Raw genomic sequence first — 24,012 nt, forward strand, 5'->3', positions numbered from 1 at the left:
TTATGACTAGCTTGGCATAGCATATCGTGATATGAGACTGGATATCGTCTTGGATTTTGGATATCGTAATATCGTATCTGTCCCTGGTTTTAATGGCTGGATTACAGTAAAGTGATGTCATTATCTGAACTTACCAGACTGTTCTAGCTTTTCTATTATTTGCCTTTACCCCACTTACACATTAATGATGATTATTTATCAAAAATCTCATTGTGTAAATTTCTTTTGTAAGCACCAATTGTCAACCCTACAATATCGCCGCAATATCGATATTGAGGTATTTGGTCAACAATATCGTGATATTAGATTTTTTTCCATATCGCCCAGCTCTACATAGCAGTGACATCTTTGCTCTAGCTACGTGGTGACAAAAAAGAGGTAAATGGGTGTCCAAAGACCAGAGAAACACATTAAGAACAGAAGAAAAAACTTACACCATTAAAAAAAGGTTTTCCATTATAAAAACATAACCATCACTCTTGTCTAATCTAAACCATTGGCTCATCATCACTGTCTTCCTCCCCCTCAAGGAGTCTCTGTAAGGGTCTCAGGTTGGAGGAGGAAGGAGTGAAGGAAGAAGGGACTTGGGGAGGAGTGGCAGGGGGAAGGAGGGTGAGGTTGCTGTTGGAGCTGCAACTCCTGCTGGCTGAGCTGCAGGCCCCAGCGCTGCTGCTAACACCGCCACTTCCTGCACTGCAGCTGCTGCTCTCCTCCACCTCCGTCGCCACGCGCTCTATCCATACCTCTGTTTCATTCTCGTGGTGATGATGGTGGGGTTGAGGGGAAGAGGGGGATGGAGGCTGGGAAGCAGTTCGTGCTGAGGGAGAGGAGGTCGAAGAGGAAACAGCAGTGGGAGAAGAAGGTGGAGGTTTAGGAACAGAGTTGTGGTTGATGATGTCCCGAAAGCTGGCGAGCGGAGGACGGAGCCGGACACCAGAGCGTGTGGAGCCCTCAATGGCTTTCTGGAGCTGGAGGAGGAGGAGGAGGAGGAGGAGGAGGAGGAGAAAGGAAAGGACGAGGAGATAAAATAGTGGAGGAAAAAGATGGAAGGAAGGAAGAGGAATAGAGAAGGACAGGGGTGAAATGTGAGAAAAGGAAGACACATGGAACAATAGTAGAAAGACAGCAAAAGAGTAAGAGAGAGGAATAAGAGGGTAAAAAGTAAGGGAGAAGACGGTGGTTAGCATGAAAAGGGAGTAAGATAGGGGTCAGTGAGTTACGGGGAAAAAGATAGATAACGTGGAAGAGTGACACAAGGAGGTGGAGATGGAGACAATAACAGGTGAAGACAGAATGAATGCAGGGTTTTCCCTGGGTTTTTAGAGCGCTTAGGTGCAAATTACGCCATACCCTCATTGGCATATTAGTGACATAATCGCGCAATTATTTGCATTAAGCAATAAGCACATTTTTAAAGGAATGTTTGATGTTTTGTGAAATCTAGTTATTCACTTTCTTGCTGAGGGATAGTTGGTATGCGATTGGTACCACTCTTATAGCTGTAAAGCTACCAGTCAAGAGACTTGTAGCTCGGCTTGGAATAGTGGTTGTTGGTTGCAGCGAGGGAGAGACTACTAAAGCAAAACTTGGAGGAGTGGCTTGTCACTAAAATAGGAATAGCTGATCCACCTTAAAGCAGGCCCACCTTAAGTTAGTGCCTGAGCTGAAGTTGCCGCTAGCTCCGTGGCTAACCCCCTTCACTTTCTTTTCCGAGCAAGAAGCAAGCAAGACACGAGAACTTGGCTTGGGTCTTGAGGAATTGTAGCATTCATTTGCCGACAGATGAACTGTCTACCGACTGCACTGCTATGTTCACAGCTTTAACGTTACTGCTAACTTTATACTCACCGACAAACACACCTCCCTCTCTCTTTTTTTCCTATCTCTCACTGCACCCTAGCTAACGTGTGGGCTGCGACATTGTTTGTGCCGCTGTGTACACGAACCACCGTGCGCCACGTGTGCAAAAGACAACGAGCGGACACCCGTCCAGATGCTCTGGTGATGAGATGTTCATACTATTTTATACAGTCTTTGGTTCATACGCTTAGGTGGTGCGCAAAAACCCATATAATGGCAGGGAAAACCCTGGAATGAAAGTAAGTCAAAGAAAACCTAAAACATACAGAGGGGATATTGATTATGCTAACACAAGACTTGTACATAATTCAAAAAGCTTTATGAGACTCCAACCAACCAATTGAATTTGGTTTTCCTCTAAAGTTCAAACAGACAAGGGAAGACTTCTAAAAGTCGAGTGTATTAAAAAGAAAAAAAAGAAAGAGGGCTTTTTCAGACTTCGATCAATGGGAATTGAATTAAATGGAATGCTTGCTTTTGGTTTCAGGTGACTTTCATAAGACAGAGTTTAAGTTTAGAAAAAAAAAACACAGAATTGTAAGTTTCTTACCTCTTTCAGTGCCACCACTCCCACCAGTTTGCCGATGCTGGTCACATAAGCATGACTTAGCCCCAGCAGTGAGAATAAGGTGTGGGTCTGTGGAGAGAGAGTGAAAAGGTCCCGCGTCAAATTACGACTAACTTCTAGCTCTCGGAGCAGGACCGCCATTTTACATCTGACTGTGACTGCAGACAACTTCCAGTGTTCTGTGCTTCTCTGTCAGCTCTGTGTAGACACGATGTCACAGAGACAGAAAGATGAAAGCAAACTGCCTAAAGGCCTAAGTTGAACCACAGAAAAAAGTCCTGTGTTCATATTCCGGCTAAGGCCGCACTTTGGATGAGCACTTTGTATGCATCAGCACACCTCGAACACAAAGCCCCCTTTTGCACATGAATACGCATGATATTCTGGATATTACCATGAGAATGAAATTACACTGTTGACAAAAAAACCAACAGCAATGGTACAAGCTGTTTATCCGCTTCAGCATCCTGCAGATATCTGCAAATCCTGCATCAGCCTCAGATTTGTCATAATGAGGATGTGAGCGTCTCACAGCGATTGTACAATGCCGGAAAGAAGGAAGGAAATTGGAAACATTATTAAATCAATATAAGAAATAAAATATTATTAATAATGTAATGTAACCCAGCACCTTTGGCTGGTAAAGAGACACAACCATTTCTCCTAAAAAATGACACTCCCATATAACGAAAACATCGTTAGGCGAAACATCGAGGGAGATGTGGGCACGTTATGAAACGCTCAGTTTACACACGCGATTAACGTTGTGAATGAAAACAAAACTACTTGGTTGGTGGTGGCGGCACAGTGGATATGCCACATGCCTCTGGTGTGGGAGACCTGGGTTCGATTCCCACTGCGATATATCAACCAACGGGTCCCTGAGCAAGACACTTACCCCCTAGTTACTCCAGAGGCGTGCAACCTCTGACATATATAGCTATTGTAAGTCGCTTTGGATAAAAGCATCAGCTAAATGACATGTAATGTAATGGTTAGGTTTAAAAAAACAGAATTGTTTGGGTAAAATGAAGTATGTTTGTTACTTAAGTTACTGTACGTAAGTAAGTTAAGTATGTTACATTAACAAGCTAAAGTTGACTGTTCCGAAAACTTTCTTGACCTATAACCACCACACCAAATCCCAAATATGTTGTTAAAATATACAGTATGTTTGGATGTTTATGTAACAACACCTCCACCTACTGTAAATAAGATGTCAGTCAAAAAATGATTTTGTGTGACACCGTGTCACCGTGTGAATAAGTCTAAAGCGTGTTTTAGACTAGACGCATCCAAGGTGGCGCGCGCCATCGTGACGTCAAAATGACGTAATATCCTGCTGGCGCGCCCGATTTATGGCACGCGAGCAGAGGTCGCGCACGGCTCTTTTTTTTTTCAGCCGCGCGCGACAAAGCGGAAATGGGAGGCCTGAACGGGTTCGCTGACAACCGGATGCCAGGACTCTCAGAGTGACTGCAAGTCTCTCTTGTAAACTTACTGAGTTAAGATGAGTTCTTTTATGGTGAATGAAAGGCTTGATCCGACGAAGTAGCTCATCCAATCAAATCGAAGCATTGACGGCAATGCTGCTGCCAGTTCTGCCGTTGTTTACCTTTTTCTTCTTCTTCTAGTCTGTAGAAAGAGCAACGTCGGTAGCCTTTGCTCATTAGCGCCACCTCTGTTCAGGAGAACACTGCAACTAGTGTCGTGAGCACCAGTGCGGGTATAAATAGTCACGGCGATCCCATGACGTCACATTTGCATGCGCCAGCTGGGCTGCGTCTAGTCTATAAGACCCTTAAGTCTTCACTAAATGTGCAGAGTTGATCCACATCCTCAGCTGAATGAGATGTTACAGAAGTAAACAACTTAAGGAGCCGAGTGTGGGAGCATTAACCAAAGACTTGACGAGTGCTCGAGGTGCTGAACTCCATTTATATGTGACTTTGCTTGTGTAATGCCTGTGACAAAAATAAATGAATGTTTGTCCACGGTGAATTTGCGCTTTGAAATAAAATCAGCTGCAGGCTATCAATCCAAGTAATTTCACGCAAATGATGATGTAATGATTAATACATTTGAATCAAAACAGAAGAAATTGACAACATTTCCTCAGTTTGTTAGAATGTTTTTAGGTTTGCTTGAGATACTTTCCTTTTTAAATGAAGTAACGTTGCAAGAAATGCTGATGGAAATGAAGTTGTTGGCTGAATAAGAATTGCCTCAGGTTCATATAAACGTGCTGGAACGTGTGTAAATTCAAAAGTAGTTTTAGTCGTGCAACTGAAAACTCAGATTGGACAGATAGTCTAGCTAGCTGTCTGGATTTACCCTGCAGAGATCTGAGGAGCAGTTAACCATAGTCCTCAGAAATTGATCGGCGCAATTTCCGGCGGCAAAAGAGCAATCCCGGAAGGAGCCACTTGAACAGTTCTGTTATTTTCATATCCAACACACAGAACAGGAAACCAGATGCTTAGAGTGAAGCATGTTTGTCATGTCATACAACATCTTTAAAGTTCTCTCAAAAAGGCTTCAAACATTGAATAATTACCTAACAACTACAACAGAAAAGTGATTTCCACAAACATTTGCTGTTTAAAGAGGTGACTGGTGTGCATAAGGGACTATTGTCATTGACGTTTCCAGTGACACTAAATCATAAATCATTACTAATTTCAGTGGCAAATTCATTGAAGTGTGGCAGTGAAGCTTCAGTGAAGCATTGAATTAATGAACATATGATATAAAAATATATTTTTTAATAGTTTCTATGTCCATCTAATTTGATAATGTTGAGTTTTTGACCACTTCTAGCACTACTGAGCAATGTTTTAATGAGCTAGGCCACTTTTACATACATGTGATTTGGTGAGAAACACTGAATGTAAACAAAGGTCTGTTTATTTGCAAGAAAGCTTAACAGGGTACCTTAAAATTCACAACTAATAACACATCAGTTTTTAACAACCCCTCCTCTTCTTCAGATGAAACTGTCTTACTCTCACTGATTATTGGTTCACATTTTTGTGTACGCGTTTTCCATACTGTGTCCTGAGCCCAAATCCTGTTTTCATAGAAACTAGATTAAGGTAAGGAAGGAAGGTGACATCTGTGACACGTTTATCTTTGTCTTTCACCACCAACCTTGTGTAATGATGTTCTCTCAACCAGCTGGAAAGGGGAAGGGTCTACTCGTATCTCATCGATTTCCATCGGCTTGTCCATCTCTGCCTCCTCCCACGCTTTGATCTGCAGCAGCAATTTAGCCAGAGGGAAACATCAGGATTGGTTTTTATGATGGGATATATACATAAATTATGATTAAATATATCAGGCAACAACAGGGCATTAACCAATAGTGTAGTTTAGTAGTCATCAACTACTCCCCAAAAGTCTAAATAGTTACATATGCGCAGGATATATATATATATAATAATATAATTTATTTTATATTATAATTTATTGAAAAAACATCAATAGTGTCTGACACAGTGGTATGAGCTGTCATAAGGACACAGATTATTAACACATCTTCCTCAGATGGCAAGTGTAAAGAGAAAATAGGTTATAAACAGTGCAAACTGAAATTCAGCCTACTCACCACAATGAAACGCCATAATGAATGTGCAAAAATAGAAAATACACAACATATGTGTGTCCCTGAAACTGACTGTCGATACAGTCCTTATTTTGCACTACTGGTTAGCATTAAAAAACAAAAAAGTCCGCTCCATGGATGTATTAGTGTTTGCTGCTTTAGCGCCTTGCACAACTTTGACCCATGTTAAAAACACAGATGTACGAATATTCGACAATAATCCGCCGCGACGATTAGTAGTTTTGATGGTTGAATATTCTGTGAAACCCCTAGGCAACAATATTGACTGTAATGTAAATCATCCAAACACTGAGCTGTTTGTTGGTGTGTGTTTGAGCAGTATGTGCAGGAAGGGGAGGTTGGTTTGCTACCACTGAGGAGCATTTTGCAGCTGTGAAAAACCTTGAAACCTTGTGTTGTGTCCTTGCATGTCACCGGTCTCCCCTCTGAGATTTAGGATGTCTGACACCTTTTAGCCTCTCTATGGATTTTACCTACAAGCCTCCGCCTGCTGTGACAGGGCCGGCAGTCATGTAGAATTTACAGGGCGATGTTATGGGGCATTTTGGGAAAGTGCCAGGAAGAGTAAAGGGAGAGCAGCAGACAGAAGAGGACTGGAGGGCACAATATTGTTTTGGTGCTCTCCAATGAAAAGAGACGTCTCATTTCAAATTCTGGCTGTGTTCACACTGCAGTTAAAAAGTGACCCAATTCGGAGTTGTCTCCTCAAATGTGACAGATCTGTGACCTATATGTGACATGGATTTGCATGTGAAGAGATCTGCCAGCGTTGACGTCATAATGAGTAAACCTTAGAGCACTCTGTTATAGTTGTGGTGCCTTGTATCACTTGGCAGTGTCTTGGCAAGGAGAAAACGACTTTATTTGATAAATGTTGGCAGGCGCATGGATTCCAAACTAAAAAGCTCACACCATAAGAGGAATGTGCTAAAATCAGCTGCAAGTTTGTCATTGCCTGACTCTGCAAATATGTTGTCACTACCCGATGTGAGTCGAGTGCAGATGTGAGTTGCACACGCTCAGATTTAAACGGTTTACGGCATAACGCCAAGGGAATCCATAAAATAATAAACCTCTCATTAAAAACAATAACAAAAGATGGAAATCATTTCAAAAACGTTTTAGCTATCTATGTTTGTTTGACTGCTAACGTTAGCTCAAAACGGTGACAGACATTCAAGTGACAGCCTTTGTTGTGTTTGATTGCTAACTTGTAGCCAGCAGCGAACGAACTTCGTTACGTAGGTCCATTTTTATTGTATTGACATTACAGAAGACTCTCGTCAGCAGGTTCTTGTAGGCTACTTCAGCCTCTAATCTAGAACTGACATCAGGGATCGCAGGGATGTCGCAAAGTGATGCACGGTAGTGACAAGTGTTTTTAAATGTCAGTTCATATTGCTGACAGATACAGGTAATGCTTGTCATTTCGGATTTCATATCAGGGTCACGTGTATGTCTTCCCATATAGTCATGCAGATAGGTTTGGTTTTATATTCCCTGGTTCTATGTTTAAGATTTCTGCAGGCAAATAGAATTTTGATTGAGGTGCTCACAGACCTATAGGACTATTGCTTAAGCAGAAAGTTTCTCTACCTCAGTCAGAAGACGTGGGACTCCTTTTGTGACTCAGCACAGGTGTGTGTGTGTGTGTGTGTGTGTGTGTATTGATCACCATGCTGTAGACAATTAAGCAGACATCTCTATAAAACCATGCAACCGCCATCCCTCCATCATTACCATACCTCCTCTGTTGTCATTGTGTCCGACAAGGGAGGCGGACAGGGCTCCTGGAGACCAAAAAGGAAGAGACAGATAAGAGATGAGACATGTTTGTGAGTGATTTTATAACAAAAATAATTAAATAAAAGAAAGACCCTCTGTCGCTTCTGTACCTCTGAACCCGGCTGGATGTCACCTCTAAATCATCTGAGTCTTACATGAGGGGAGTGAAGGGAAAGTAACTAAAACGAACTGATTACTCAACATTTACTTTTGGATTTATGTATTTCGGTCATCTGTAACAGATAATCCATTCCAATTAAAATATAAGTTTGAACATTACAAGCAAATACACAACATGATTAATCTGTATTTTAAACTGTCTACAGAGATAACTACTTGTTTTACTCTTTAAAAAAAAAAAAAAAAAAAAAAAAGAAGAGATGGGGCGCCTGGATAGCTCACGTGGTAGAGCGTGTACCATGTACAAAGACTCAGTTCTTGTCGCAGCGGCCGCAGGTTCGACTCCGACCTGCAGCCCTTTGCTGCATGTCATTCCCCCTCTCTCTCCCATTTCACATCTTCAGCTGTCCTATATAATGAAGGCCTAAAATGCCCCAAAAATGATCTTAAAAAAAAAAAAAAATCATCTAGGAATATCTTGAATTACATTTTTTCTTCCACAGCAATTGTGACAAATTAGAGTAACACATTTTTTGTAATCAGGTTGCTTTCACTCCCACAGCACATCCTCTGTGAGTAAACTGGATGTAGGAGGTAAAGCTCAGGCCAACACACGCTGTGACTTATTTTGTGAAACTGAATTTATTAGCGATGCATCCTATATTATTCATTATGTAGCATTTATATTATGCTACTTCTGTCCTGAAGCAACAAAAATAATGTCAACTTTCTCACAGAGTGCAACAAGTGTGAGGTTTTTTTATGTCCAAAACGCAGCTGGGAGCTAACCTTTTTTTTACTAAACACACACACAAATGAATGAAAGGTTTGACATTTTTACAAGGTCCCTTGTTTTTTTTTTTTTTATCTCACTGTACAACTCAGTAAAGCATGTATGCATTCTGTGTAGCTGTATTTCCTTTCTTTGTCTTTATCACTGCAAGCACAGCAATAATACTAATGCAAGAATTAACAAGATGCTGACACTATTGCACCAGCCAGATAATATTCTAAAGGTCAGTGTCTGGTTACCTGCCATCTGGTAAAGTAGACAAACACCTGATTCACAGCCAGAATTCAGCCATGGTTTGGCTTGACTGCCGGTGGCTATTTCCTACTGTGTGTCTATTTGATATTCAGGGCTGTGGTGTTGTGGCTCGCTGCTGTAAAAACAATCCCCATGCAGGAAAAGGATTGAATCCAAAAGTATAATAGGGAATCAGACTGGTAATACACAAGGCACAGCAGTAGGCACAACACAAATGAAATTCTAATCTTGCAAGCTTACAAGCATATGCTTATTTCCAATGTGGTTTTCATTTCTGCTCGTGTAAACAGATGACATGTATTGCTTTCCCTGTGAGCCAGGCTAACCGCCAAGCCGAATAATAACTCTACCTCCAGTGTCTGGCTTCCCCATTTCCATATGAGAAGGTTAAAAGAAAAATGCTCAACTTCAGGGAGTTTGTCTGAGGAAGCAGTTGTGTATTCATACGTGTCTGTCAATCAGATAAGTGTGTATCTGCCTGAATAGAAAGCAGACCCCATAATGAAAAATTCAACCTGCACAAAATTATGGATAAATATTTATATCCCCATCAGTGCCAGTGTGAGTATGTGGTTTGGGAACGACTTTGCCAAAAGGATGGGTGGTTATTTGCATTTCAATGGTTCATAACACAAGGGGAAAATTTCTTGGCTACTGAGTACACTCCAGACATCTCTAAATAGTTTGCTGAAGAGAGGAAAGGGCACAAAGGTTTACAATGTAGAAACATACAAAGCTTTTAGTGAACACGATTACCAACAAGAGTAAAGACAGAATGTCAACGCTTCTATTGTAAAAGTATACACACAGTTATGCTTAGGAATGGATAGACGTGCAATACAATATGCATCCACACACCTGCAACTGTCCCTCTGTCTGCCTGTTTTTTGAGGTGAAGAGATTCCTGAGGGTTTTCCTCACAGACTGCAGAGGACCTTTTTCTGGCAGAGGGAGAGAGGGATGAGGGGGGAGATGAAGTGGGTGAAGGTCAATAAATTATATAGATGCAGCTTTTTGAAAGTCCTAAAGCTGTTGGTAAAAATAACCTAACAGCAAATGGAGGGTTTGAGAGACTGCGGCAACCCATGCACCTCCTTATTGTTGTTGCCTGGATACCATTTCACGGAGCCTGTTGTTGTGCGTGACTGGCCACTGAAAAGTTAACTGTGCCACAACAGATATACACACGCCATCTGGTTACTCTCAGTGAACATGCTGCCAAACCTTCCCTCATTGCTGTTAGGGTTGCAAAAAATCATCCATTGAGGGCAGAGACAAACAGACTTGTTCAAGGCAAGTTGGTAAACAGTGTGAAATGCTGACCAATTAAAAATAAATAGATAGTTTTAACCGGTAGGACAGATGAGTAGCTCCAGGGTGCGGCTGACTTGGTAGGAATTCTTGTCTTCTATTAGCATTTCTTGGTGTTTTTCTGCAGCAAACTGTCATTTAAAGGGGCGCTATGCAGTTTTGGCCATTTCTTTGCTGTTTTCTCACTTTTTGCTGGCAGGTTTCTCTATAGAGCTCCCCCTACAGCTTCAGAATAGATATTTGGCAGCTCCTATGTTTACTTGTGTCTGACTCCTCGCTCGGTCAGTCTGCCGTTTCCTCTTTCTCTGTTCTTCCGACAATGCTTTCCTAGCTTTCTGCTTCTTTTTTTGCCGGCTCAGCCATGACAATAGTGTGAAAAACTCCGCCGAAAGTTGCAAGGGTGGTTTTTCCGCTCACAGGCGCTAGGGGGAAGCGAGACGACCACCATTCAACTCGAAACAAAGTCATATAACCATTCCAATGACTCGGAAGCTGCTCAGTTAAGGTAAATTAAGCTAAAAAAAAAACTGCATAGTTTCCCCTTTAAATGGGATCGATCAGCAGGAATGTCTATCGCATCACCTACATCCATATGCACAAACGTGAGCGTCCTTGTGCGCGTGTCAGAAGAGTTACAAGATTCAACAAAATGGTGACCAGCTCATCAAAGCATTGCACAATAGCACAAATAGTCAAAAATTGTCTACCTTTAGCCAACTTTGCAAAGTGACAGATACAAAAAAACTAAATGATATGGCTACTGCTGCTGTTCTACAGATGTTATGAAATAACACCATCCCTTATGATTAGATTAGTTCCCATGGTTTCTCCTTTCATTCCTTATAAGCACCAACGAGATGTGTTTGTGTCCTCGGGGCACTGATGTGCTTAACACATATGAGGACCTGGTGAGCTTCATAGCCCATCTGGGCTCTGACTAAATGCGTCTTCATATCAGTTGACATGTTTTTTTTGAGGAGAAGTAGGAGAGACAGAGCAAAGAATAAATCTTATCACATCACCCTAGTGAGCAAAACATGTCCGAAGGAATCAATATTACTACGACAAGCCCCATAAGGCTGTCGTTGGCCAGCCTCCACTCCATGCCACACAACTCCACAAGTGTAACAGAGCTATAGAAGAGAGATCACAAATTGTAATTGCACTTCAAAGTTTGATTTGTTTCTACATGAATCTAGACATTAGAGTGGCACTTAACCTTAACAGAAACTTGATTTCAGGGCTCACATGTAGGTGGTATGAAGACTGGCAAACTGGACCGAGGAAGATCTTTTTTTTTTTTTTTTTTTTTTTTAACTTACTTTTTTATTTCAAACATACATACACACAACACATACATTAGGAACACACATTAGGAGATACTCGTACAGTTTCAGTTCTAACATATAATCATGCCTTCAACTCCTATCTTCAAATATTCCGTCCCTCTTAAAAGGAGGGGACATAATCAACATGTAACAATGAGTACATACCTTTACTGTCAACTGTACTGCAATAGGTGTAAAAATACAACTTAAGTGGAAGAAAAAAAAAAAAAAAAAGGGAGGTGACTAAAGTGACATTATCTGTATTATTGGTAACCATCTTTGATCAAACCTGTCTGACTTCAGCTGCAATCTCGCTGTGATTTTCTCCATGATGAACACACTTTTTACCCTTTCTTGCCATTCCGTTATACTGGGAGGCTGTGGCTTCAACCAAGAAGCTGTAATTTTTTCATTACTACTAAAAGCAGAATTCTCAGTAAGGAAATCAAGCTCTTCTCTGCAACATTATCTGGGGCTATACCCAGTATGTACAATGCTGGATCTAAATTAAAATCAAGGATTTTGAATCTTGAATCTAACCGGGAGAAAGTTATCCATGCATTTACCACATCCTATTAAAAGTACAGTAATTCCATCTATTCCTTTCCCCGGAAACAGCTAGTGCAGAGATAATGTAACTATTAAACACTGAGACATAAATAAAAAAAGGTCTCAAGAATAAGTCCTTTCAGCTCACCAGGAACAGGAGCAGTGTGGTTTGAGGAGGGCTCCTGAGGCTTTGAAGGAGGCAGCGGGCCGTTCCTCTCCTCCAGCACCGGGCTGCCCTGCAGAAGACAACTACATGTAACTAAGTAGACATTATTAATAAAGCACCTTTCAAAACAAATGGTAAAAGGTGTTGGACAACACAATGATGTCTTATTTCAAGGCTAAAATTGCTTATACTGAAATCAGAATTAATGATGGTGCTTTCAGCAAATACAAGGTAACTTTTGGCATTTAAACTGAAGCAGATGGCTACAGAGCAGCAACAACAATGATGGTGGCCAGCGGCAAAAAAATCTTTCAGGGCACGCCAAAGAAGAAAAAAAAAACACTGATGGCTTGAAAACAAATGTAACTAATCAGAGCCCCACCTTCTCTCCGTCCTCCTCTTCCTCCTCATCCACGAAGGCGAAGGACTCCCAGCTGTGTTTCTGAGACTGGTTCTGGTAAACACATCAACACAGACTGGTGGATTCACAATATCAGAATCAAATTCAGTGTGAAGTCCAAACTATCATACTGTGTTCAACCCCTGTGCTTTATGTAAGGGTTAGCGCCCGACGAGGTGTCCGTTGTCAGGTATTAATGGACGACGGTGAGGCGGGAACCGTCCGACGCGCAGCCGTCCATTAATACCTGACAATGGACACCTCAAAGGGCATTAACCCGCTTATACCATGGTCACTTGCCAAATGATATATTTTTAAAACACCCGTTTATTTTTTAATTAGTTTTACAATCGAAATCTAAAGTTTTTACAAACAATAACTCTGTTTACCTGGTGACGCCTGACGGTTTGACTAATACCTGGAACAATCATTCCCATCCTAAAAGGTTCTTATGCAATGCAAACGTTGTTCACTCCTCCAGGAAATAGGAAGGACCTTAGAAACGGCTTGCCTCCCTTAGCAACGGGAGATATTTATAGTCCGCTCAGCTACAAGCCGGAAAGCTAACGCTATGCTAGCAAGATCCGAAGTCAATCACATTGTGTACAGTTGGCAGTCAGTAAAAATAACCTGACAGTATGTTGAACAACAAGACAAGCTAGCTATCCAGCCATGTCATTATCCCCAAAACAATACAATGACTTTTACGAACAAGTTTCTCCGCGATGTGTAACGTTACTGTCGGCCGCAGCCTGAAGTGGCGACCTGAAAAGCGAACGGGATGTGAGATAACATTATTCGCTGTGAAACAAAGTCAGTTAAGAGGGGCAGTATAACTTACTTCTTACAGCGTGTGCTATCCTGTGGCGTTCAGAGGACATGGCACTGAAGCAGCACACAGTGTTCAAAATAACATTTCCGTTTTGATTTAATGTAACGCATTAATTTAGAACAGTAAACAGTCAGTTTCACCAGAACTCCTTTAGTAGGTGTCCTGCATCACTTTTTTATAGACATCCTGCAGCCAATCAGAATCGAGTATTCACCCAGACCATGGTATAATTGAAGCTGTACTACCTCACTGATTTTGATCAACAATAAAACATTTTACAGAGATTTGACGTTTCTCTTTTAAGGCTTCTTAAATACAGTACAGTGTTTGGCTGTTTGACTTTCCTGAGTGGAGTCGACACTAAAAAAAGCCAGACTGCTGCCGCAGCTTTGTCTGTGTTTACATCTCTACTTTTAGCTTGCATGTATCCGTCCTCTTCGTGTTACAAATGTATTTCAGCTTGCAGAAAAACATTTGCCTACACTAAATGATGTGGTCCTGTGGTCTTCCACCAGGTCAAAGGAGCCACATTCATGAAACCTTTCGACAATTATTAGTTTCACAGAATCTTTCTTTATCCAAATCACAGGTCTAAGGATATTAAAGCTCCTAGTTAGGGTATTCAAATCCCTAATTTTTGTCTCTGAACTGATTTTTTCCCCCGATGTATATCACCAGAGCAAACAAAACTAAAGTCATCAGTGTTTAGAGTGACAACAAATGGAGGCAAGACTAATGAGAAAATTACTTTCAACCATGGTCTGTAATTTGGGACTGCTAAATGCAGGTACATTGTTGGCAGCGGTCGGGCCATCCGTCACTTTGGCGGACAGGGAAAACGCACAACTGAAAGACACCTTTAGTGAGATTAGCTAGAGCTAATATAGAGCTACACATCTAAAATGCGCGTGCCTGTGTATGGTACCATTCCCCCCACATATTGAACAGGTGGTTGCCAAAGGGGGCAACCAGAGGCCACGAGACGGTTGCCAATTGACTCAATCTGGTTGCCAAGCGCACCGTTACTGTCGAGCCCTGTATGCATGCAATTTCAGTCTGTCTCTCCCCGGAAACGGGCAAAAACAGCTTCCGCTAAAAACAACAGGCACTCAAGCAGCATAATTTATCGACATAATCAACATAAAAAAATAAACATAATAAAATGAAGCCAAATATTGTAAAATAAACATTTACTTTTATATCTGCATCATTGTTTTCATATCGAACCAAATAACCCACTGTGTACACATGACGTTTTTATAACACTGTATTATATAAGACTGAACACTAAGTGACAATTATAGTGCAGTCTCTGACTGTCCTCACCTGCATCAGGAGCCTTCTCTCCGGTGACACCCACCAATCACAGAGAGCCAGAAGCTCCAGTCTGTCAATGCTGCCCAGAAGGATCATAGAATCTGGAAGCAGGAAGAGGAAGACATATTACCACACAGACTTCAACAGTGGCTGAACTGCCCTGCTCATGTTCACTGATCCTTTGACAAAAGTAGTCTTCAAAAACATTAAGTAGGTTAAATTGTCTCTCAAAGATACTAAGATTGGGTTCTGAATAGGGATGTGATGCTGCTACGAAAATTTAACCTCACTGTTAGAGTGACCAAAATGATCACGGTTTTCGGTATTATCGCGGCATTTTTAAAAGTGTGTTCAATATGTTCAGAAAGCACTGATAGGCCTACACAAGCTGAAATAGTTTCAAAAAGGTTAACAGTGTTTATTATATTACAAAAATATAGGCAAAACCTTATCAAAAGCTGATAAATGTCCTGTGCGCGGTCATCTCCTCCTTCCGCCATGATTCCAACTTCAAGAAACGCACGTTGGAGGCTACGCAGTGCGTGGCGACTTCAGGGGACTCGGATGAAGCTGGGAAGGATTAAACACGCGGTTTCCACACCGTGGTAATCCACCGTGATAATAATGATATTTTAAATGAAAACGGAAAATTGTTATCGTCAACATTTTTATCGTGGTTTACCGTTACACCGGTAATCGTTTCATCCCTAGTTCTGAATAGCTTAGAGTGAAGATGATGGTAATTACTGCACAACCTGGACTAGACGTAACAAATTGTCATTCTAATTTTTCATTCCATGTTGTTCTTATGGCAACTGTTAGGTTTAAATGAATGAACTCTTTTACCTTTTGAGTCGACCAGCGGGATTGAACTGAGCGAGGAGGAGTCCAGCAGGAGTTGAACTTCTCTGTATGTGGACTGAGACGATATAAACTTCACCTTTCTCACCATGATGTCTTCCACAAAGATGTTGTACTGACTGTAGGAGGACAGACACACAGACGGCGGTGGACTGAAACAACTTGCAAACACAGAGATTTACCCAAATTAACGAAAGATGTGCTAATCAAGTTGGAAAATAATAATGCACCCTTAAAAGAGTACTGCACAAGCAAATGACCCTTAATTGGCAGGACACATTAAATTGGCTTTTAAGATCTTATAGACCATTTCATAGTTTTTCACAGTAAACATACACATTCTAAATGTTACCTGTTGCAGTGTATGTGAATGATATCAACTGACAGGAAGTTAACAAGGGGCCAGGATGTTGCCTAGCAATGAAATTCCATTGAAAAGGCCTATATAACTGGAAGGTTTCCTGATCTGAAATTGTAAGATGGAAATCCTCCTCTACACAATTTCAATTCATTTGCATTCTTTTTTTTGTCTGGCCACAGTTGCAAGGTTGAAAACTGCATTTCTACCAAGTATAGCATTTACATCTCTGTGACAATTACATCCGTTCTGCCTGTATTTTATTTTATCAGTTATCATCAGGATAATTGTTCACAACTGGCCACAATTCAGTCCAGGTGTTAAAACTAGGGCTGGGTACCAAATTCAATACTTTTTAGGCACCGACTGAATTGCCTCTAAAGTACCCAGTATCAAAAAAATACCTCGTCATTCAATACCCAATTTCAATACCTAAGGCAGGGGTCTCAAACTTGCGGCCCGGGGGCCAATTGAGGCCCGCGGGCTGATACTTTGTGGCCCCCCTACTTGACATCAAAGTTTAGTGTCAGTGCAGCCCACGCGTTGTTCTGAAACGCACCTTTTTGCTGAGTCGTTGCGTGTGCCGCGCTTGCCACGCATTTTATTTGTTTAGCACTTACGGGCTACCATAGCTAGTCTCGTGACTGCGGCGTTTCTTGTCAACGGTTGTCAAGCTAGCCAACCGTGAAGTACCTGGGGAAGTATCAACGTTAGTCACTTGGTTGAAACGTGTTCCAGAGTGACGGAAAATATATGCCATCACCCAGTTCCAGTCATGTCTCTCTCAAAACGTGCCGTGAAGAGAAAGGTTGGCGACGAGCACAGGCAATTTCAGTGAAAGTGGGAGACATGTCTCATATGCACAGAGAAAGTTGCGGTGTACAAGGAATATGACATCAGACGTCATTACTCAACCATACCAGGGAGATGAGAGAAAGAACCGGGTCTTAAAAAATGTCTATTGAGGCAACAAGATTTATTTAAGAAAGCAAACAAAGAATACTTTTGTTGAATACTTGACGCGGCCCAGCCTGACCCACACTCTGCCTCGAGCGGCCCCCAGTTAAATTGAGTTTGAGACCCCTGACCTAAGGAGTAAATCTCATCAGAGTCAGTGAGCCATAAGCATGCAGCATGCTTCTACCAAGATCTAATAATGTTATTAATCTAATAATCACTCAACGAAATCCCGACTGTTTGCTGTCCTGGCTCCTAAATGGTGGAATGAGCTCCCTATTGACATCAGGATGGCCGAAAACCTACACATCTTCCGCCGAAGGCTAAAAACACATCAGACTACACCTCGGATAATGAAGGGAAAAAAAATTGTGTATATCTCTCTCTCTTGATACTGCACTTTTCATATGGCTCTTTGTAGCGTTACCTATTTAAAGCTAATGTACTTGCACTTACTACTTGTTGTCTGGAGTTTGCACCTTCAAGGTTGAACGCACTTAATTGTAAGTCGCTTTGGATAAAAGCGTCAGCTAAATGACATGTAACGTAATGTAATGTAATGTTGGTGATGTAATGTAATGTAATGTTGGTGATTGGCTGTCTAACGTTACACGTCGTAGAGACACGCAGGAAAAACTACGTTACACAGAGACAGGGCTCACGTAGTAGGAGCTGAAAAATAAATAAAAAGATTTGTGCCGTAATGTGTAATGTTGTAATTTCTTTTTGTTAAAATAGATTTTATGAAATAGGTATCGAAAAAAGTATCATTCAGGAGCCGGTATCGAAGTCACGCTATTGGTATTGGTATCGGTAAAAATTGAAATCTGCACGAACCTCATGTGTCCAAAGCCGAGCTCCGGCAGGTACGGCAGCTTCTTGACCTGGATGATGGAGTCGTACAGGGAGGGCTGCAGGCCCTGGGCCACCATGTTGGCCAGGATTACTGCCACCATCATAGGCAGGATGTGGGAGATCTGGCCTGTCAACTCAAAGCAGATAACCGCTGTGGACACCGTGTGAGTCACAGCCCCAGTCAAAGCTGCCGCTCCTGTCAGAGACATGGAATGGGATGGGATGAGGGGGGAGGGGGAATGGAGGGTAAAGAAGAAAGAGGGGGAGGAAGCAAAAGGCAGAAGTAAGGAAAGAAAAAGATTGTGGGATAGTGGGCAGGGGAAATGAAGGAGGAACTGGAGAGGAAAAATCACATCAAGAGAAAAAAAGATAATCAAAAAAAAAAAGAAAAAAAAGAGAAGTGAATGGTGAGAAAAAGACTTCTGAGTGAAAAAGGGAAAGGCAGTGAGAGGAAGCAATAAAAGGGTTCAGAAGCAAAATAGATTAATAAAAAGATATGCGAGGGGCGACGGGAAGCAACGAGGGTCGAGAGAGAAGGATAAAACAAAGGACAGAGAGGGGAGGGAAGGAGTAACACAAGGAAGTAAGGAGGGATCAAAGGAGAAAGAGGAGGGATGGGCTTTGTAGGGCAGCAGAGGGGGGATTGAGGAAGGCCACATTTCTGGGTCGGTGGCTGAGATGAGGACAGCAGAGGGAACCCACTGTGACATTTAACTGTCAGAGCAGAGTGGCCACATGCTCTGATGGAAAGGGGGGATAGGATGAGGAGGAGGAGGAGGGAAAGGATGACAAAGAAGGGGAGAGAGATGAGGACGATTAGGTGGGGTGGGGTGGGGGGGGGGGGGGGGGGGGACTACTTCATAACGAGTGACGACTAGAGGGCCAGGGAGGTTGACAGGAGAGGAGGAGAAGTTGGAGGAGGAAGAAGATGAGAGAAGTGACAGGAGAGGAGGAAGAGGACATCTTGACCACTGCTGACGAGCCGTGGTTGACAGTTAAGGAGGAGAAAGAGGAGGACAGGGAGGAGGCAGAGGGGATATGGACAGCTTGACAGTAAGGCTTTGATGATATGGATTTTAAAATATGCAGTTCTGACTGATTATTATTTCTATTTGAGAGGATGTACCTTGTTTATGTTACATACTGGTAGGTGTAATTGCTGGTTCTTAAACTTTGCCCAAGCATGTTAGTCTTGCCATGTCAACAACTAGTCATAATTGTAGGGTTGGAGGAAGGTGAACAAAAGTTGAAGCTGTCAATATGCTGACAAAATGTGATAAAACTAAGGAAATTGCTAAGAGAAGGAAAGGGAGACTAACCAATGACGGCGTACCCTCCAGGGATAATGCGGTAAAGGATGCCATCAAACACGATCCCATGAGGAAACAGGGTGGCCATGATCTCCCCTACCAGCCTGCCGAATGCAGCTCCTTACGAGAGGAAAGAAAAGTAAAAAAAAAAAAATACTTTCAAAATAAAAAATGTGTACCTTCAAAGATTTACGTAAGTAGCATTATAGTTAAATTATTAATTCTGAGACGTGTTCAGTACGAATAATGTAGACAAACAAAGAATATCACTAATGAGATTGCCAGCCTCTGTTGGAATCTAAACAGATTTTTCCCCCGATGTGTATCACTAGAGCAAACAGAACTCAAGTCATCAGTGTTTCTAGTGACAGCAGATAGTGGAAAGGCTAATGAAAAAAATCACTTTCAACCATGGTCTGCAATTTGCACCCCCCAAATGCAAGTAAATTGCTGGCAGTGGCGTGTAAAATCGTCAGGCCATCCATCACTTTGGCAGACAGGGAAAACGCAAAACTGAAAGACACGTTTAGTAAGATTAGCGCATGATTGGATAGAGCTACATATCTGAAATGTGCGTGCCTGTGTAAAGTACGCCCCGCAATGATATCATTTTACATTAAATGACATTCATTTAGCGCATAGATTTCAACAGTGGCAGATACATTTCTGAATGGTGTAATTTAAATGTTTGGAAAGTTTTGATGTTCTGTGCCGTGTTACAGTGGAAAAGGCCACATTTTAATACCATAGAGAAAGAGAAAAACACACACACACACACACACACACACACACACACACACACACACACACACACACCAACCACAACAACATCATCATCATCATCATCATCATCATCATCATCATGAGCCACGGCATCTAGAGCTGGGTTCATTCATTTCAAGTTGTTTGTGGCTGTTAATGATGAATGTTTTAAAGTGAAGCACTGGTAAAGGCCACGCTCCAAAACATTTCACACTACAAAAATGACAGATGAACTGCAAACTACTGCAATTAAACACTGATTCCTACAATTCTGATCTGAATAATAAGAAACTGATACCTCATATTGAAGTTAATGAACCTTTGGAACATAAAATCAGTCTGCTCAAATATAACTAATAGGTCCTTTTCACAGCAGCCAATGGTTAGATGTAATTTCGGGGCAGACGCATGTATTTAATTATGGCCCTGTCCCATTAAGGTGGGCCAAGGCCCTGGTAGGGGCTAGCATGCAGGCGCTAGCTCACTGGAATGTCTGTGACGCACTATTTGGAACGCAACAGTAATTAATTTGATCAGTTCCACTGGTGTTTGCCCTGCAATGACACGTCAAAACGGCTGCTGTGAAAAGGGCCAATTGGCAGCACAATTAATCGCATACAGCATATTTCAAGATTTCAGTTGCTAATCATAAAACTTCTGTATTACTGCAATGATTGAAAACAATTGAATACTACTGAGGAAGTGCAAAACTTGACCAATAAAAGCTTCTTTTTTTAAATATTAACACAAATCATTCACAACACTAATCACATGCCCAAAACAACCATCATTTCAGCCATCCTTATGTAACCCCATCTGCAGTATATAAGTGTTGTTGCTCACCTAGTATGAAGACAGGCATGAAAGCCCCAGATGGAATGGGCATGGTGGTGGCCACAGCAGACATCCAGAACTGCAAGACAAGAAATGTGCAACACTGTTCAGACAGGAGAACTCGTCGATGGAAAGCAATAAAAACAAAGTGTGTCATAGGCTGATGGTGATGCAGCATCTCATCAATGTTAGATGTGAACGGCATTAAAATATAGGCCAGCAAACCATGTTTGAGCACTTGACACTATGGGCCCCATGGCGCAGGTGCGTTTAGGGCGTGTCCAAATCCACTTCTGCTAGTTTGACGGCGGAAAAAAGGGTCTGTGCGCCGGGCGTGTGGTTCAAAAGGGTTGTACTTGGTGTCTTCATTAATTCATAGGTGTGTTTTGGGTGTAACATGCAATAAACCAATCAGAGTGTCATCTCCCATTCCCTTTAAAAGCCAGGCGCGTTTGGACCTTGGAGCATTGCTATTATGATGGCGGATTTGCACCGTAATATTTTTATTTGTAATCTTTTGCATGTGTGTGTGCTGCTGCACTTCCCTGTGTGTGTAACAAGCATAGTGTGCGCGCGCTGTGCATAAGCCTAGGCGCGTTTTACTAATTTGCTGTTAAAATAACAATGAAATGCTGCGTTATTGACTTTAGACCAGGTTTTTGTTGGTCAATGGCGCGATCACTTCCCGCTGCCTCAAGATAGCAATACGCCCAGAATTCACCTGAACACACAACCCTATAAGACCAGCACGCCCATGGGCGCACAGATGGGCGCAGGTGCATTTGCTATTTAAACGACGCGGGCGCTGGACGGGAAATTGACAACTGCGTCGGTCTTAAACTAGCAAAGACACTTGCGTCAGGCTTTGCGCACGCGCTGCGCCGGGTGCCAGATTGGGCCCTATATGTCTTGCATTCTGGACATGTCATGTTAATGTGGCTGAAGTTTGTGTCTGAACTTAACGTGTCCCCATTCTCAGTTTGACAAGCTGTCAAACTGCTCCACAGTCAGGGAGAAAACAAGTCTCATTCCCATCTTCTCTTTCGAGAACAAACAGGTAAGCAGCTTTTTTTTCCCTTCTGTTTTCATTTTCATTAATATCTCCTTTGTTGCTGCAGGTTACCCACTTAATGGTTATCAGATCGCTTGTGTTGCATATCAAATGTAGTGATGTAAAGTCGTAAAGCCTTTCGCCATTTAGAGCTCTCGACTATGTGGGAGAAAGAAAACCCTCCTATTTGGTCACAGCTTGATGAGTCACAACAAAAGTGAAGAATCAGGAAGATTTGTGTATGCATGTGGTGGGGAAGGGGAACCAATCACACCCTTGGTGTGTCCTTGAGCAAGGCACTTAATCAACAGCTGCTCCAGTGAAGCTGCAACGCATGGTGCTGCAGCTGTACTGGGCGGCTTCCAGATGAATGTGTGGCTGTGTGTGGGTGAAAAACAAATCAAATATGCAAACTCCTCCGCAGGTTAAAGCTAAACTCAACCTCAAATGTCACTTGCACTGTTTGTCTTGAAACAATTTCTGTATTCATCAGAATGTAACTCCCCCAATAATACGCTTTGTTCTTGGCTGCAGAGAGCTCCTCAGCGATAATGATTACCTGTGTGTGTGTGTGTGTGTGTGTGTGTGTGTGTGTGTGTGTGTGTGTGTGTGTGTGTGTGTGTGTCCCTTCCCAGGCACCACATACACTGGGCTTTCAAACACTGCAATATCATTGTAACAGTCCACATTACCATTCTACACATCGTTTGTCATCATCGTTTTGAGAACTTAATTACTGTGGTACAAGATAAAAACTCATTAGCACGTCTCGCGCTGGGTGGCTGCTATCCTGATGGCAGAGAGGACTGCGCTCAGTCTTCTTCTCTCTTTTAATCCTGACAGTCAAACACAATCACGCAGAAACACACAAAAACAGGCACACACAGGCGTCCAGCACACACTTTCATCAGTGGCCCAAATCCAGAGATAGATGGGAGCAGAAACACTGAGACAGAGTTGGCTCCACTGTTTGATGGAGAACAACGTGGAGTGAAAATAAATGTGGGTGCCTGTTTATGTGCAATAAAGACAGACAGAGACGGAAGTAAAAAAAAACAGACAGTTATAGTCTAACTGAAAATATGAAGACTGAAGGTAAGAGCTCTGACTCATTGTTCTTGGTCATAAAAAAAAAAAGGTAATCCTATGACAGATAAAACTATCCAATAAATAAGCTGCTTGTGGGGTTTGTTTAAAAGCTGTATAAACAAAAAGGCTGTAAAAACACTATATATATACATATATATATATATATATACGTATATATATATACATATGTAGAAAATATACTGTATATGGGTCTTGAAAATCTCTTTTTATGTTGTGCTGACAAAATAATCTAATAAACTACTGCGTCAAATGTCAAATATGAACGTTCACACTCCTCTTCCTATTTTTCTTTTAGATTTTCACCCTGGGATTGTTTGTCCTAACCCTGAGTTTGAGCCCCACTAAGGACCCACTGGAATCAAACAAATTTCACATTATCGCCTCAGGTAAGTCTCGCTTGTTGTCGGGTCAATGCTTTATAAGCAAATGTGTAAATAAATAAGCAACCTACAACTCTTCACAGGAGCTTGTGCCAAGCAGTATTTCATTCTTGTTTTGTCTGTTACCTTGGAGACAAGGGACAACAAGGGACAACTCCTCCACAGATATCTATCCACAACTGCTAAAGACCATTGACTGTAAATATTAATAGACAATGCATCCGGTTCGGCGAAGTGCTGCAAATGCGGAAGTGCCTTAAACCTGCATTCTATCTGAATTCCAGCAGGGGGCGAAACATGCAGTTGCAAAAGGAGGTCGGTTCCTGTAGAAGTCTATGAGAAAGTGACTTCTCACTTGATTTATTATCTCCGTAAACATTTTCATAATGAGTTTATGGTCTCAATCGCTAGTTTCAAGTCTTCTGCAACACAGAATGATGTTCATTTTGTTGAATTATGGTCTCGTTGATTTTAAAATCGGCGATAAAGCAGGGGGTGTTTTAGGGCGTGGCTATGATGTGATTGCCAGTGAAAGTGTGTAACATAACGTGGCTCCTCCCTCACTCCTCCCTCTCGTCTAAAATCATCACATCCGCAACCAGGATGGCTGCGCCCGTAACGGCAA

General features: G+C 42.0%; 1 protein-coding gene across 3 annotated transcripts in view; it reads right to left on the bottom strand.

Annotated features, from left to right (window-relative positions):
* Positions 1-239: 239 nt before the first annotated feature.
* LOC116046397 (chloride channel protein 1-like) overlaps positions 240-24,012 on the bottom strand; it is a 51,680-nt gene continuing 27,907 nt past the window's right edge. For all 3 annotated transcript variants that reach the window (XM_035993396.1, XM_035993397.1, XM_031294751.2), the window contains 12 exons: positions 20,856-20,925; positions 19,260-19,370; positions 17,923-18,136; positions 15,756-15,889; positions 14,919-15,010; positions 12,743-12,814; positions 12,343-12,430; positions 9,865-9,947; positions 7,799-7,843; positions 5,579-5,683; positions 2,411-2,497; positions 240-968 (listed from right to left, as the gene is read on the bottom strand). In XM_035993396.1, coding sequence (XP_035849289.1) covers positions 489-968; positions 2,411-2,497; positions 5,579-5,683; positions 7,799-7,843; positions 9,865-9,947; positions 12,343-12,430; positions 12,743-12,814; positions 14,919-15,010; positions 15,756-15,889; positions 17,923-18,136; positions 19,260-19,370; positions 20,856-20,925 — 1,581 coding nt within the window. In that variant the 3' untranslated portion in view covers positions 240-488. The remainder of the gene's footprint in view (positions 969-2,410; positions 2,498-5,578; positions 5,684-7,798; positions 7,844-9,864; positions 9,948-12,342; positions 12,431-12,742; positions 12,815-14,918; positions 15,011-15,755; positions 15,890-17,922; positions 18,137-19,259; positions 19,371-20,855; positions 20,926-24,012) is intronic.

The sequence above is a fragment of the Sander lucioperca genome, chromosome 16 (assembly GCF_008315115.2).
Source record: "Sander lucioperca isolate FBNREF2018 chromosome 16, SLUC_FBN_1.2, whole genome shotgun sequence".
NCBI lineage: Eukaryota > Metazoa > Chordata > Actinopteri > Perciformes > Percidae > Sander > Sander lucioperca.